We start from the raw sequence: 17500 nt of genomic DNA, 5'->3' as shown, positions 1-17500 counted from the left end.
TGTTAGAGATGATGAAACAATATGAAGCAACCGATCTTACCATTCTCGTTCTCGCCAGCGGCCAACAGCGCCACACCTGCCAAAACGCACACCGCAAGCAGCTTCATCTGTTTACAGGAAGAAGCGAGTTCAGTGGTTTGATCCCAGGATAGTCTAGAGTATTCTCGGCCCAATATGGATTGCACAAGCCTGCTTCATAATAAAATTAGACTTGTAAAATTAGACTTACAGTACGGAGCCTTGTGGTATTATCACACACACATACACACATCTATCTATCTATCAATATGTGTGTCTGTATATATGTATATATATATATATATATATATATATATATATATATATACATACACAACCTAACACACACACAGATATATATATATATATATATATATATATATATATATATATATATATATATAAATAAATATATATATACATATATATGTATAAATACACACACACACACACACACACACACACATATATATATATATATACATATACATATATATATATATATATATATATATATATATATATATTCATACTGCATATATATATATATATATATATATATATATATATATATATATATATATATATATATATATACAGTATATGTATATGTATATATGTATATATACAAATATATGCATGTTTATACATATATGTATACACACACATATATATATATATATATATATATATATATAAGTATGTTTATATATATATAAGTATGTTTATATATATATATATATATATATATACACACACACACAAGTGATTGACAGTCTGTTTCACAGACAAGTGATTGACAGCTCGTGTTACTCACCTCTGGTTCTATGATGTGGTACAGCAACCAGAGAGCCAAGGCCTTATATAGGTCCATTCATCTATAAGGTAAATCCGCTCGAAAATGTGAGGACCTCGCCCTTTTACGAAAACTTCCTCGGTTTGCCTTTTCCTTGTCTGCTACACACCAAGCAAATGCACTGCTCGAATAGTGTTGTTTTGCCACGCACATGTTTTGGATCGACGTGCTTAGTTGAGCTGAAAGTTTCATGGGTGTACGTATAGGTTCTAGAGAATCTAGCTTTCAAAACATTGATTTTTTCAAGTGAGTTTAGAAAAAAGAAAAAAATCAGGTTGCACCCATCCGCGTATGATATGCAATATTTCGTTTATCTGATATAAGTTATTTCATGTACTGATGGATAAGGTAATGCGCCGTATTTCTTAAAGCGAGAGATTGCATGATGGAAGGTATCCATACCACCATTATTACTGACATCATCATTAAGATTGTATTCATATAGTGATTATATGAATGATAATAGTAATATAAATAATAGTGATGATGGTGATGGTAGTACCAAGGAGGTAATGATAGCAATTATGATGATAGTTATGATGATGATACTACTACTAATAACAATAATTATAATGATAATAATAATGATAAAGATGAAGATGCTTAATGATGATGATAATGACAACAACATACAGCCATCACTGAATTGTTCTGTCCCCTGTAGTTTTCTGTGAATTTTCTTATAAACAGATGGCTCCACATGTGCTCAGCCGGCAAGGAGTCTATCATTAGGCCCGAGCGACCGATTCTGATTTCCACATTCTTTGAATTAGCGGAGAATGTAATTTTCTTTTTAATACAATTGATATCGATACTGTTATTATTGTTATTGATGTTATGATTACTAGATTGTTACTAAAATCTTGTTAACATTTCAGACAATGAAATAATGAAAAAGGCCCTTTCCGAAAGTCAAGGAAAAGGGTATACAGGTGAGATAGGTAGGACTAATAACTGACCCTTTGGTGACTAAGCACTTGTAGAGCCATCTATGTGTAAATACAATAAATACTTGTATTGCAGTGGGCATAACATGTATTTTTGCCATACGTGCCGATGGATTTTACACTAAACTCTATTTTCCGTCGATAATATACAATATATTTTTTATCCGTTCGTTTTTCCCTTATACTAGTGCATTATATTCAATACCCTCATTCAATGATATTATTAATCCTTAAGTTTAATGTCAGTAACCACAGTCTCATTCATGAAAAAAAAATCCTTGCGTGAGACTGTACTGAACAGTTTGAATGACACGGCTTTTTGCTACTACATGCTGGCTGTTCTATGATTCTTCCTTACTGTGAACTGCGTGGACATATAGAAACGTTATTTCTTTGAACAGTATCGGGAAAAAGTCACCCGTCAATAATCCCTATTATTTTCTGGTAAATTGTGGAAATACACAAGTTTATCTTAGATTTAGGAATCAGTTTTCTTTGACATCTACCTATAGGGTTAACTATAGAAAATCCCGGTAATGATTAGTATTCTTAGTATCATTTCTTTCACATAATTAGGATATGGTGATTAACGTATAAATGTTATTTTTTTTCTGAAAGTTCTTGAATGATCGAAGTAAACTGCAAAGCATATTCATGGTAAAGAGGTTCAGCAAAATCTTTAGTTCGCATGTTCCGGCAGGATAGAGCTCCGATATTTTCTTACCTTGACCAATGTATCCGCAATGGCCAGCTTCGTCGTCGCTGTTGGCGAAAATTGCGACCACCATCCGCCGTTGTTTCTCGCTATTGCCATGATATTTGGCATCTTAAAGGCGAAACAATCTGATAGACATCCTAGCCATAACGGCAGTGATCTGAATTTAAAGTGATTTTCCTTGGATCCAGCTTCTATCGTCGCGTGATTATCTATTACAAATCGGCTCATTTGATTTCCCTCGCTTACTTCATCCGCTGCAATTCCGTCCGATTGTTTCGTCGCCTCCTCATTTTTTTGCCACTGAAGAAAATGTACCAATAAAAACTTCTGGAATGTTTGTAATTTACATCCTTTGTACTACCCTTATTATCAGTGTGCGAAGGAAATGTTATAAACGAAAAGTGTCTTACAATGTTACGTTCAGATTAACTAATTAAAGAAGGACGAGGAGATGATATTCTTTAGTTCTTTTTTTTCTTTAACTTACAAACGTGTGGTTATTCACAAACCTTCTGATGATATGGGGTGTAAGGAGGCGAGTTATTCGGTTGTTTCTTCTGTTAAATATGAAATTCTTGTGTGTTTGTAGTTGTATCATTGGGTGAATTTTGTCATTTTATAAAATGAAGACTACTGCTATTGTTTATCGGGAACAGGAATGTAAATAAACTCAAATAAGACAGCAATTAGGCCAATGTAAGCTTCAAGCCGGGACTACCAGCCATTACTAACCTCTTCTTTTGCCCTCTGACTCCTGGACTCGCAAATTCCCACGGGTAATGCTTCTTTTGTATAAAATACAAGCATTTGAAGGTCAGGCAGACAGTCTTCCTCCAACTAATATGGCATATGAGATTCTCTCTCTCTCTCTCTCTCTCTCTCTCTCTCTCTGCGCCCGCGCGCGCGCGTGTGTGTGTGTGTGTGTGTGTGTGTGTGTGTGTGTGTGTGTGTGTGTGTGTGTGTGTGTGTGTGTGCGTGTGTGTGTTATACTGTTATATTAAGGGTGAATGATTTATATTTTAATAAAGAAAACAATATGTGTTATTTTTGTTATTGGAAAGATTCATTTAAGCTCTGAAATTATGCATGTATAGATTAATAAGAACTATATATTTGTACTATATGTGATCTGAGTAGACTTTAAATTTTGAAGTATATACAGTGCTAAATCCTGATACTATAGCTATAATCATAGAGTGAGAGAGAGAGAGAGAGAGAGAGAGAGAGAGAGAGAGAGAGAGAGAGAGAGAGAGAGAGAGAGAGAGAGAGAGAGAGAGAGAGAGATATCAGAGAAGAGTGCCATACAACAGCCCGAAAGTGTATTAGATTATCGTGAAATATCCGAGGTAAGAAAGAATATTCAGCTGTAATTATATAATTAATAAAGTCATAAAATGCTATAAATCTGATTTATAGAACAAAAGAAACTAGATGAGATCAAACTGGAAAGTAGAGATAAAGCGTATATCTTCTTCACAGCTAGTGGCTGGTACGTGGCACTTGAACACCATCCCGATGTGTCTCTCCTATTATTATTAAGAATTTAAAAACCCATTCAAAGAGTAAGTGTTCTTAACATTTAATGGTATAATATTTAAATGATGTTTAGTCAAAATTGCAATAATGCGCATAATTGGTTTGTTTGTAAGAAATATTTTTGTTCCTTCAAGAAATTATTTAGTTATATTTGATAACTTTGTATTGTTTTATCATTCCTAAACTAGAATAATTGTTTCTTTTCTTGGAATAGGTTTGCACGTCCCTGGTGCTGTGAACAAGAATGAAAGAAAATACCATCTTTGGGAGTCCATGGAATTGATGAAGGAAAGGAAAAAAATTATCTGAGAAAAAGACCGTGTGAAGAGTGACAGGTTGGATTTTACGCATTTGGACATTTTGGTAGATGAATGTTTTTTATTGTAGAGGTATAATGATATATCAACAAATATTGTAAGTGTTTTGATATTATCTTTCTCTCAGTTACCTCTAAGGCTGAAGTTAGATCATAAGTAACCTTTGATAGTGTGGGTTCTAAAGGTATAAGTTAGAAAACTTTTGGAGAAACTACACATTGGTGATAACTGATAGTGCCCCCTCTGGACAAAATATGAGTGGTTCCCAGCCAAAGGAAGCAATAGGGTCTTTGCTAAGGAGAAGAAAAGGGGTGTCTATATATTGGTGGCAGCTATTGTGGGATATGATCAAATTAATTTCAGCCTAGTGTACTGAGAGAAGAGATATTAAATAATCCTGTTTGTATTTTTTTTTCAAGTTATAGTTATTTTGTTATTTTCAAAATGAGTCTGAGAATCTGCATGGAGATGAAACAGGTGTAGATAAGAAGGAAGGTGAGTATTATAGTATTAAAGATTAAAACATAATAGATAACATATGCACAAAGACTAAGTGAGGTATACACAGGGGGGTTTCTGGGCGAATTTTTGGGTCATTCTGATTTCACATCCCTTGTGCTCGTTACAGTGTGTGTATAAGTATGTATAAATAGCTTCCATGTGGCGTACAGAATCACGTATACGCGTGACTTCATCGCAGGCGCCCTAACGTGCCCCACGCACCCACCAGTACTTAAGGCTCAGGATGACCCAGGTCAGTCTCAGTGCTTTCAGAGAGTCTTGCCGACCGCTGCGGGTCAGGCTGGCCGCGCCCGCCCTCCGGGCAGACCAAGCACTTAGCCTTACGAAGACTTGTATCCGTGTGAATATCTGTGTTGCTTACGCTTCTCAATAAAAGAGGTTAAGCCAACCGTCCGTTTGACTACTCCTGCTAAACCATATGTATAAGGTATTAATGTATACCCTTTACAGTGTGTGTGTGTGTGTGTGTGTGTATGTGTGTGTATGTGTGTGTGTATGTAGGCTGTTGCTCGCAGGCGACCCCCTTTATTACAGGTCAAACTAGGGAATTGACAAGGGTTGCGATGTACTAGGAAGTGGAAGGGAAAGTATGTGATCGTGTACACGGGGTGACGTCAGAAGGCGGAAGGCCTGCCGATGTCACATCCGCTGTCGTGCTGAGCAAAGGCTTGGTATGTAGAAGGTAGTGTTACTGTATTAGATATATGTTTATAAGTGATTAGTGCCATATGTATGGCAATAGTAGATTAATGGAAGGCGTCTGCTACGTGTGGCCGCAAGGGCGTCGTGTAGCCATAAGAGTTATGCGAAACACTCAAGATCCATTAGTGAGGGATTTGGTGTGTGTTGAAATAGGGCAAATGTGAAATGAGTTGTAGTGTACGGACATGTGAAGGTCAGTGGGCATCTGTAGGGTAAGCCCACCCTCTAATGTCAAATCCCCTACTACTGCTGCTATTGATGTCCCACGGGGAATATGACCTTATGGGATGTCACAGCGGGAAATCTCTGATAGGTGGAGCCTATTTGGATTTAAGGAATAAATAAAATCATCGTGTAAAATCCAGGAAGAAAAAGAAGGGATAGGCTAGCATAAGAACAGTATAAGATGCAGGAGAAGGGTAAAATGAAAGGAGAATATGCAGTAGAGGGCATAAAAAAAAATGAAGTCAAGTAGAAGAACCACGAGGCTGCATATGATATGTGGTGTATGTATAAGTGCAATCTTGCACGGTCCAGCTCCTATCTTTAATCAACACTATCACTTAGGCTCTATACTTCACTTTTCCCGTCCTTTCAGGTTTCTTAGCTGGAGCTGTAGGCCATGTAGCATCACTTCTTTAATATATATATATTAAAATGCCAGATAATGGATGAAAGAAACGCCCCGTGATGCAGTAGAACAACGAATGTATTTTCACACTGTCCTTACAAAGGTCGCGGGAGGCCGTGACGTGTGACTTTTTAAGCATTAAAACAATTGACAATAAAACATAAGTAAGCAAAAATACAACACATTATATGATATCAAAAGAGTAAAAGAAATAAGACAGACAAAATGCATAAAAACATATACTATCACAATACAACGGACAGTCAGCAAGCGCAACCACACACACTCACGCAGACACTGCACGCAAGCCCACGTAGGCATGTGTTTTGGCATACCTATGCAGACAAGTATATGCCGACATTGCAACTGTAAATACAGCTTTTACATACACACCCACATGCACGGACTACGTGCGTCCCGGAGAGCACACGCAATTCAACACTCGTTCACTCAATCACGCGCAGACTCTCATACATACTCATGCTTGCACACACACACACACACACATGCACATGCCGTGCACGCAATGGGGCGTATACACATACGGAACACAACACACGGAGCGAGCATCATCTAAAAGAGGGGGGGGGGGGTGAGTACAGTGTGTCACGCTACAGGGTCTTACACACACACACACACACACACACACACACACACACACACACACACACACATACATACATTAGCGAGCGAGATAGTGCGAGAGTGAATACTCACTCACCGGCAGCACTAGCAAGCATAACTTTTGTATGGTACTTCTCATTTTATTTTAATTTTTGGCTATACATCCTTTTAAATGTGTGACTAAGATACTACATGAAAAACCTGTTATCATTGCGATGATATTTTGCTAAAAATAAGCTACTATTTTAGTCTAAACCCTGAGAATAAAAGACAGTTTATGTCTTTAGACGTTGCCCGGCCCACCTCAGCACGTCTTAAGATGTTACTCGCCGCGCTAGGCTTTAAGGAAAATAGTCAGTAATATAACACTATTCTTAATAATGTTATCAACACGCACGGTACAGAACTATGATGTCATAGACAGCTTTTTACGTTCTCAACAAATATCGGCTTTGCAGTGTCACTTTCCACCACCTTGCATCACTTTAGAAAAGTATTCCTACCGAGGCCCATGTGTCTCAGTACAATAGTCACGTCTGTTCAGTCCTGGGTCTGCAGTCACGGTGTGCGTGTTCACCATTCTTTAACTGTAGCTATTGGCAACTTAATTGCTTTCCATGAATTACTACATATACTATTTCCATGTTTATTCTAGTTTTGGTCAGTGTTACAATAAAAAAGGCTGAAATGCCGTACCATTTTTTTTTTTTTTTTTTAAAATATACTGATATAGAGTATCACAATATTAAATTGATAATAAATTTATTAGGTTACATCGATCTCTCTCCGACTGGTCAGCTCACCATACGGAGGCATTTTCTCTTCGGTCTACAAGTATGTTCTTTCATAACTGTGTGTGTGTGTGTGTGTGTGCGTGTGCGTGTGCGTGTGCGTGTGCGTGTGTGTGTGTGTGTGTGCGCGCATGTGCGAGTGCGTATTTGTATGTGTGTGTATGTGTGTGCGCGCGTGCGCACGTGTGCGTATTTGTGTGTGTGTGTGTGTGTATGTGTGTGTCATATTAGACTTAATCGTTTTTCGCTTGGGGTCAATTCTGTATCTCAATTAGCTTAAAGAGAAGTGCAGAAAAGACCTCCGCCGCATGGTGTTCGCAGGGACCTCTTTGTTTTGAGAGAATCGCTATGCAAAAATGTTAGACAGGAAAGTTGATCTCCATTATACGGATCTGGACTCAACGATATTGCCACTTGTCTCGAGATTTTTTGGCTCTGTAGAGGTAGATATGACTCCGCATCCCAGTTACACTGAACACAGACCCTCTTATTGTGCCACTGTAAATGTTTTTTTGTGCTTCATATTTACAGCGGGAGAGGAACACACCCACACACATGTATATACACACACACATATATATGTGCATATATGTATATATACATATATATATGTATATATATATATATATATATATATATATATATAATATGTGTCTGTATGTCTCTCTCTCTCTCTCTTTTCATAAATATATATGTGTGTGTGTGTGTGTGTGTGTGTGTGTGTGTGTGTGTGTGTGTGTCTGTGTGTGCATACAAACATTTATATATGTATATATATATACATATGCATATATATATGTGTATGTGTGAATACATACACATCATCATTATCATAAGGGGGCATACGCATGGCTGCGCTTTGCCGCGCCCAACCTTTGGCTCCACCTACTGGGGTCCCTCCGAGCAAGCCTCCATGCAGCATTCCTTCCCACCCCCAGCACATCTTGGCAGATCTGATCGACTTGCTTCAGCTATGAGTTCCGTGGCCTTCCTCTTGGTCTCCTCCAGCCTTGGGCAACCCTCTCGGAGATGATCCTATATAACGGATCTTCCTCAGGAAAACGAGCCACATGCCAATAGAGCTGAAGTTGGCGCTCTCGTATCAGACTGGTAGTAGGTTTTGAATCAGTCTCGCGGAGTATCCTCTGATTGGACATTTGGTCCCTCCAGGTATACCCCATGATTCGGCGAAGACACTTAGGAGTCAAGACAGGCCTTCAGTGTTCAGTGTCCAGCTCTTACACCCATAGTGTAAGACCGGGATCACCAGTGCTCTGAAGAGCCTGATCTTAGTTCTCCTAGTCAAATACCGACAGCGCCAAATACTATTGAGTGAGTCCAGTCCGAGTCGTCGAGGGACTTCCCGGTCGGAATCTCCGTCGCTCTGCACTACACTCCCAAGATAAGTGAAGTTATCCAAGACCTCAATGTTCTCGCCACAGGCATGCAGACTGAACATCGACATCCAATAAGTCCCCAAATTCCTGAACCTTGGTCTTGGTCCAGTTGACCGAGAGTCCTAACGGCTTCGCCTCTTCATGCAGCGCCTCGAGAGCTACTTCCAAGACCTCCAACGTCTCTGCTAGAATCACTGCATCGTCGGCAAACTCAAAGTCTGTGATCTTGAAATTACCAATTGTTGATTTCTTGGGTGTAAAACCAGACTGCTCAGGTCTCTGTGCTCGTAAAAGGTGGTCACGCACTCGCGCCAAAAGCAGATGAGCAAGAACCTTGCCTGGTATGCTGAGCAAAGTAATACCTCTGTAGTTGCCACAATCCCTTTGGTCCCCTTTCCTTTTCCAGATAGGAATGACCAAGCCCCTTTTCCAGTCAGGAGAAATGGTACCAGTCTCCCAAATGGCAGACAGGACTGCATGCAAGCCACAGATCATGTCTTCTCCACTCACCTTCAACAACTCCGCAGCAATCCCACAGATACCAGCAGCCTTTCCCCTCTTCAGCCTAGAGACCGCCCTTTTCACCTCTTCGATGGTGGTGCCTCACTGATTGGTAGATCAACCACTAGTGGCTGTCTGCCAGCCAACGGAAGTTGTGAAGATGGGGGATATACCCTATTCAGTTGCTCAAAGTGCTCAGTCTAGCGGGCCCCATACTCACCCGGCTCCGACACAATACGACCATCTTCTGCCCTCACCGAGCCCTCAGGGCTCGGAAAGCAGGCCGAAGGTCATTTTGAGCAAAATGACATTCCAATTCTTCCACAATGCCCCTAACGTACCTTTCTTGGTCCATTATCAAGGAGGCCCTAGCAGAGCGAGACAACTCCCTGTGCAAGATATGGTTTCCATTCAGTCTGGAAGCATGATTCATCTCTATAGTGTTCAGTGTCTCGTCCGAGACAACACGCCTCCTTCGCCGAGGTCGGACCCCAAGGCACTCCTCAGCAGCTGACGGAGTTTCCCGTTTAAAGGTATCCCACAGTTCAGCAGGGTTCTTGTAGAGTGCCAAGCACTTCAAACCGATTTGAGACCGCCACTGCATACTCCTGAGCCACCTCCTCACTCTTGAGCCTTTCGAGATGAAACACCTGCTGATGAGATCTCGGGATGCGTCTAGATCTGAGGCAGAGCCTTAGTTTTGCAACAAGTCTGTGGTCGGTAGCAAAGAACTCAGCACTCCTAAAAACTCCACAGTTCTGAAGGATCATCCACCCAGTATCCACAAGAATATGGTTGATTTCTTTAGCTACAACTCCAGTATTGGAGTACCAAGTCCAGCGGTGTAGATCTCTTGTACCACAAGCCTGCAATCCTCAGCCTCCTAGATCTTGCAAAGTCTAAGAGGTATGAGCTATTGATGTTCCTAGTACCAGAGCCATAGGGACCGATGCATAGCTCGTATCCTTCCTTGTTAGTGCCAGTGACCCCATTAAAGTCCCCCAAGACCATGAAGGTGTCACTCCGGGGGACATTGATCCACTATAGAGTCAAGTTTGGTGTAGAACATCTCTTTCTCTTCGAGCCCACTTCCCTCAGTAGGAGCGTAAACTGCGACTAGACAAATGAAGCCCAAAGTGTGCTTCATTCTCATAAGCAGAATGCACTCGACAACAGGAGTAACCTTCTTGACTGAGGAACGGAAGCAGTCAGAGACAGCCACTGCTACTCCCCTAAAGCACACACCATTGCTACAACCAGACCAGTATAGTATAGCCCCTACTACTGGTGTCACCACTACCAAGCCGTCGCACCTCAGAGAGAGCAGCGATGGCAATCCCCAGCCTCCCCAGTTCCCCTGACAACAAAGGCAGTCGATCATCCTCTGAGAGACTGAGGATGTTCCAGGCCGCTATACGGCACTCTCGCCGCCTGGCAGGGTTGTGCCGAGCGACGCCTCGGCACAACCAGGCAAGCCTCCCAAGGAGGAAGAGTGGGGCTTTGCCCTACACCCGTCATGCCAGGCTCTACATCCCGATCAGGTAAGCCCCTGGTCAGGACGCGGAGCCAGAGATCAGGAACCCCCGGCCACAAATTGGGGTCGGAGTCACCTCCTCCGGGATGGCTCCGACCTCTTTTCTCTTTTCTTGGTTTGCCTGTTGGTGAGTTTTTTTTTACGGGACCGGGTTGCCAGCCCGACCCCAATTGATAGCTAGGGGCAGGGACGCAGAACTCCCTGGGGGTATAATGATCCTGCAAACCCATATACATACACATACACACACACATATATATATAATCTCTGTGTGTGTGTATATATATATGCTAGCGCCACCTTTGCCTGATTGGATGCCCTTCCTAATCAACCGCGGTTCGGCGTACTAACACTTGTGCCACGGCGGTGACTTCCCCTACGACACCTGTCGTTTTCTCGGGCTCGAGTTAACAGTCAGGGCGCACGCATAATATATATACATATATATATGTGTGTGTGTGTGTGTGTGTGTGTGAGTAAATGATTACACACACATATATTTGTGTAAGTGTGTATGTGTGTAAACCTAATTATATAACTGCATAATGATATGGCATAAGAATAATCGAGACGAACGAACGACAGGCTGCTCACATCCATTGGCCTGCCATGACTGACCGAACCCAAAGAGGCTGTTAACCCAACAGTCCCGGATTTATGATTTGCTTCCTATCTCAGCCACCAAGGAGTCTCTCTAGTTACCGATCCTGATTTCCCCATTCATTGAATTGGCGGGAAACTGTGTTTTTCTTTTTAATGTAATTGATATCGATTATTGTTTTTAATATTACGATTATTTAATTGTTACTAAAATCTTGGTAATATTTAAGACAATTAAATAATGCAAAGGACCCTTTCCAAAAGTTGAGGAAAAGTATAAACAGTTGAGATAGGTAGGACTAATAACTCACTCCTTGGTGACTGAGCACTTGTGGAGCCATCTATGTGTAAATACAATAAATATATTTGTATTACAGTGGCCATGGCATGTATTTTTACCATATGCGGCGATTGCGTTAATTAATGGATGCACCGGCGGAGGCTCGTCGAAGGTGACACCTCCATAGAGTCGACTATCATATTTATTATCCGTGGATAGAAAGATGATCAGAAAAGAGCGAAGGAATTCTTGAGATAAAACTTTATTAAGAGGCAGAATGGTCTCGACCGTTTGAGATTTGTTGTTGTCTTGTTTTGATGAAAGGGACTCTTTTTATCCAGGCTAACCAGTAATAATTTTAATGACTTAAGGTTAACTAATTCGTAATACATGATAATTAGGAGGAAATAACGTCTTTGAAAAACCCTGGATATCAGAGAAAACGGATAGTCAATGGAGGGGGAAAGTAAAGAAACTCCGTTTCTTTCATCATTGTAATGATCAATTATTTTAAGATTATATTTAGTATTACGTCTTTCGAACCTGGGGAATTAATCAGAGACTAATAAAGGGAGATTTACTCTCTTTTTGTGTGACATGGAGTAATTTTTTTAATCTAGGTTTTGTTAACCAACATTTACTCAAGATTCACAATTAAAAGACACACACACACACATACACACACACACACACACACACACACACACGCATATATATATATATATATATATATGCACACACACACACACACACACACACACACACACACACACATATATATATATGGGTGTGTGTGTGTGTGTGTGTGTGTGTGTGTGTGTGTGTGTGTGTGTGTGTGTGTGTGTGTGTATGTATGTATGTGTGTGTATGTGTGTGTGTGTCTTTTAATTGTGAATCTTGAGTAAATGTTGGTTAACAAAACCTAGACTATAATAAAAAAAAAAAAAAAAAAAAAAAATACCAACCAATCCCAAAGGAAGAATTAAGTAAGGATGATGGCAAGGCTTGGTATATTCCACATCATGGTGTTTACCATCCCCAAAATCCAGGAAAAATAAGAGCAATGTATCACTGAATGAAAACCTTTTGAGAGGTCCAGACTTAACAAATAATCTTACAGGCGTATTATGTAGATTCCACCAAGAACCAGTAGCATTTATTTGTGACATCAAGCAAATGTACCATCAAGTTAAAGTCGAATGTGAAAACAGAGATTTAGTTAGGTTCTTATGGTGGAAAATGGCAATTTAGAAGATGAAATAATATAATTTAGAATGACAATACTCTAGGATTTATGTAGGAGTTAAGTAGAATGGGATGATCCTGTGCTTGATCACATTAAAACCTTGTGGGGAAAATGGAGAAATGAATTATGTGGGTTGCCAAGATGTTATAAACCAGAAGGCTTTAGAGAAATTAAATCAGTAGAGTTACACCATTTTTCAGATGCCTGTCAAAATGGCTATGGACAGTGTTCATATATTAGATTTGTTAATGTTAATGATGAAATTCATTGTTCTTTAGTTAAGTTCAAGTCTAGAGTTACTCCACTGAAAGCTGTTACTATTCCAAGAGTGGAACTGACAGCAGCAGTAGTGTCAACTAAAGTAAGTGTCATGTTAAGAAAGGAACTTGATCATCAAAATATAAAGGAAATAGTTTGGACAGATACTAAAACAGTCTTGGGATATATTTCAAATGATGCCAAAAGGTTTCATGTTTTTGTTGCGAATTCAGTATATTGCAAGTTCAGTATATTAGAGATAGGACTGATCCTATTCAGTGGAATTATGTACAGAGTCAAATCCAGCAGATTGTGTTGAATGTGGACTTTGTGTTAAAGAATTAAGGAATAATTTGATGTGGTGGATTGGTCCAAACTTTCTTTGGAAGAAACTTGATAATTGTGGAAGTTCCTGTGAACAAAGATCTATTTTAGAGAATGATGCAGAAGTCAAAGTGTGATTTGTAGTAACTTCAAAGAAAGAAGTACCATTTCTTGATAGATTAGACTATTTCTCAGATTGGTTTAGAGCTAAAAGAGCTACAGCATTGTGTTTAAGACTACAAAGTAAGTATAAGAAAACCACAGAAGCATCTGAGGAGAAAATTGATAAGAAGAGAAATGTAACATATAGTCCTGTGACAGTTTCAGAGCTTGAAAAGGCAGAGAAAGTAATAATAAAGGAACTTCAAAGTAAATATTATGCAGATGAAAAAAGGGTTCTTCAAACAAAGGAGAATGTCCTAAATAAAACAAGCAGTTTGTACAAATTAGATCCATTTATGGATACAGATGGAATCATAAAAGATTTAGTCAAGCAAACATGGATGAAGCAAGTAGACATCCTGTAATTTTGCCAGGTAAATGCCACATATCAGCATTTTTGATTTGTCACGATCACCAAAGGGTTTAGCATCAAGATCGTGGCATAACTTTAAATTAAATAAGATCAGAAGGTTACTGGATTGTAGGAGGGTAATCTATGGTAGCACATTAGAAACTGGATTGTTTGTAAGAAATCAAGAGGTAATACACTTGACAAAAAAAATTCAGATCTGCCAAAGGACCGACTTGAACCATCTCCCCCATTCACTTATTGTGCGGTAGATTATTTTGGTCCATTTTATGTGAGGGTAAGATGCAGCGAAGACAAGAGATATGGAGCATTGTTCACATGATTAGTTTCAAGAGCTATTCACCTAATGGTTGAATCTATGGATACTAATTCTTTTCTCAATGCATATCGTCGTTTTGTTGGTAGAAAAGGGCCAGTACGTCAGTTGAGATCAGATAGAGGTACAAATTTTGAAGGTGCCAAGAGTGAATTTGAGATTTGCTTAAAGGAAATGGATTAAACAGAAGTCAGCACTGTATTGTTAAAGAACAATTGTGATTGGATTAATTTCAAAATTATTGTACCTTATGCTAGTCATATGGGAGTTGTATGGTGTAGAGCCCTCTGGGAACCACTCAAATATTTTATCCAGATGGGCACTATCTGTTATTTCCAAGGTGTGGTTTCTCCAATATTTACCTTTAGAATCCACACCATAAAAGAAGAAGAATCATACAGGGTATTTATGATCTAAGTTCAGCCTTAGAGGTAACTGAAAGAAGGGGTAATATCCAAACACTTAATGAGCTTACCAATTTTAATTGACATTATGAATCATAAATCATTACACTTTTACAATAAAATAAACATACATTTACCAAAATGTCAAGGTACTCCAACCTGTCACTCTTTACACTAGTGTCTTCTCAGCTATCTTCTTTCCTTTTCTTCATCCATTTCCTGGGCTACCAAAAGATGTTATTTTCTTTCATTCTTGTGCACAGCACCAGGAACAAATAAATCCAATCTTCAGCAAAACCAAATAAAAATAAAACAAAAACATAAAAAAACTAAACACATAAACCATAAACTATAAACCCATTCCTAGAAAAGAAACAATATTCTAGTTTTGGAATGATAAAACTATATAAAGTTATAAATCTAAACAAATCATTCCTTGAAAGAACAAAATATTTTTTGCAAACAAACAAATTATGTATAGCATTTATGTTATTATAAAAGATAAATGTTAAGAACACTTACGCTTTGAATGGGTTTTAAATTCTTAATAATAATGAGAGAGACACATCGGGATGTTGTTCAAAGGCCATGTGCCAGCCTCGAGCTGTGAAGAAGACATACTATTTATCTCTAATTTCTAGTTTGATCTCAAATATTTACTTTCTTTCGTTCTATAAATCAAAGATATAGTATTTTATGATTTTATTAATTATATAATTACAGTTGAATATTCTTTTTTACCTCGGATATTTCACGATAATTTAAAAGACTTCCAGGCTGTTGTATGGCACTCTTCTCTGATCTCTCTCTCTTTCTCTTTCTCTCTCTATGATTATAGCAATAGTATCAGGCATTAGTTCTGTATAAATTTCAAAATTTAAAGTCTACTCAGATCACATATAGTACAAACATATAGTTCTTCTTAACCTATACATGCATAATTTTCAGAACGTAAATGAATTTTTCCAATAACAAAAATAGTACATATTGTTTTCTTCATAAAAATATAAATTATACAACCTTAATATAACGGTACTATTGACATACAACAGTGTACCCTTTAAATAAAGAGAATGTATGGTGGGGTAACAAAAAAACTTAGTACTTTGCAGGGTAGACTATTATATTTTACAATTTCCTAATCTTAATAAAATTAAAAAATAATATATAGAAATATATACATCTTTCTAGAAAAATAATTAAGTACTTTTTATCTTACATAGCTAAAGACAAAAAAATAAATATATAGAAATATATACATCTTTCTAGAAAAATAATTAAGTACTTTTTATCTTACATAGCTAAAGACAAAAATTGAGGTATATATAAGTATATAAGTAATACATATGCATTTTTGGGTCATTCTAACTTCACCTCCCTTGTGCTCATTACAATGGGAGAGACAGATTCGTACTGTACTAAACATTTTGTCTGTGATACTTTGTCAGCATGGAACTCAGCTAGATGATGATCAATTACAAACTTTTATGGTTGAAGCAGAATCCATTGTCAATAGCCGTCCATTGACACTGGACAGTATTACTTCAATAGAGACCTTGGATCCTCTGACTCCAAACCATCATTTTACAATGTAATCATAGGTTGTATTGCCACCACCAGGTAATTTTCAAAGTAATGATCTATATTCAAGGAAAAGATGGCGAAAAATATTTCTTGAAACATGAAAACTTTTAATTTTTTAATCGTCTATGTTTGGTAGCTAGATCAAATAAAATCTCTGCAAAAATCACCGATACCTTTGTAAATGCTTCTAAATGCCTGTAAGTGAGCCGTTGCTACACCATCTTGTAGCGGTTATTCGAACTAAGGAAGGTTGTTTTTTTTTTCTCTCAAACAAACAGTAATTAAAATAAATAGAAAACATACTACATATTCATTATAAAACACAATTTGGACGCAAACCCGCAGCAGGGTTACAATGAATATATTTTATCATTGTCTGTGTGTGTGTGTGTGTGTGTGTGTGTGTGTGTGTGTGTAAGTATATACATATACATTTATAAGAATATATTTTCATTAATCGTTTCCCAAACATTGACAATATTCTGCCAAACGGGTCTGAGCCACATGCCGTGCTTGGCTGCGGAAGGACTTCAACGTGGATTTGGTTATCGAACCATTTCGTAACTCTCCTTGATGTGTGCTTGGGCAGTTATCCTGCACCAATATGGTTGTTCCTGGGAAGGGCCAAAGGATAGCAACATGCTGATGGGGAAATATTTCTTCTCACAGTTTCTCCCTTCTTTTTCGGCGAGTTCACCAACACCATGCAGGAAATGTGCAGATCATCTCTTTTATTTGTCATTTAGTTAATCTTTATTTGCTTTTCTTTGTCAATGCACACCTATTTACAGTATATGCGTAGGTGTAGATAAGAACGGCATACTTGTGTTTTATCACAAAATCAAAGTTTTCATACATTATT

At 38.4% G+C, this 17500-nt stretch overlaps 1 protein-coding gene across 1 annotated transcript in view; it reads right to left on the bottom strand.

The window, feature by feature from the left end:
• LOC125036736 overlaps nucleotides 1-122 on the bottom strand; it is a 1291-nt gene extending 1169 nt beyond the window's left edge. Inside the window, exon 1 of the mRNA XM_047629587.1 lies at nucleotides 41-122. Within this exon, the coding sequence (XP_047485543.1) occupies nucleotides 41-107 (67 nt within the window). The 5' untranslated portion in view covers nucleotides 108-122. The remainder of the gene's footprint in view (nucleotides 1-40) is intronic.
• Between the last annotated feature and the right edge of the window lie 17378 nt (nucleotides 123-17500).

Source organism: Penaeus chinensis, chromosome 21 (assembly GCF_019202785.1).
Source record: "Penaeus chinensis breed Huanghai No. 1 chromosome 21, ASM1920278v2, whole genome shotgun sequence".
In the NCBI taxonomy this organism is placed as follows: Eukaryota; Metazoa; Arthropoda; class Malacostraca; order Decapoda; family Penaeidae; genus Penaeus; species Penaeus chinensis.
This window is presented reverse-complemented; position numbering and strand designations above follow the sequence as displayed.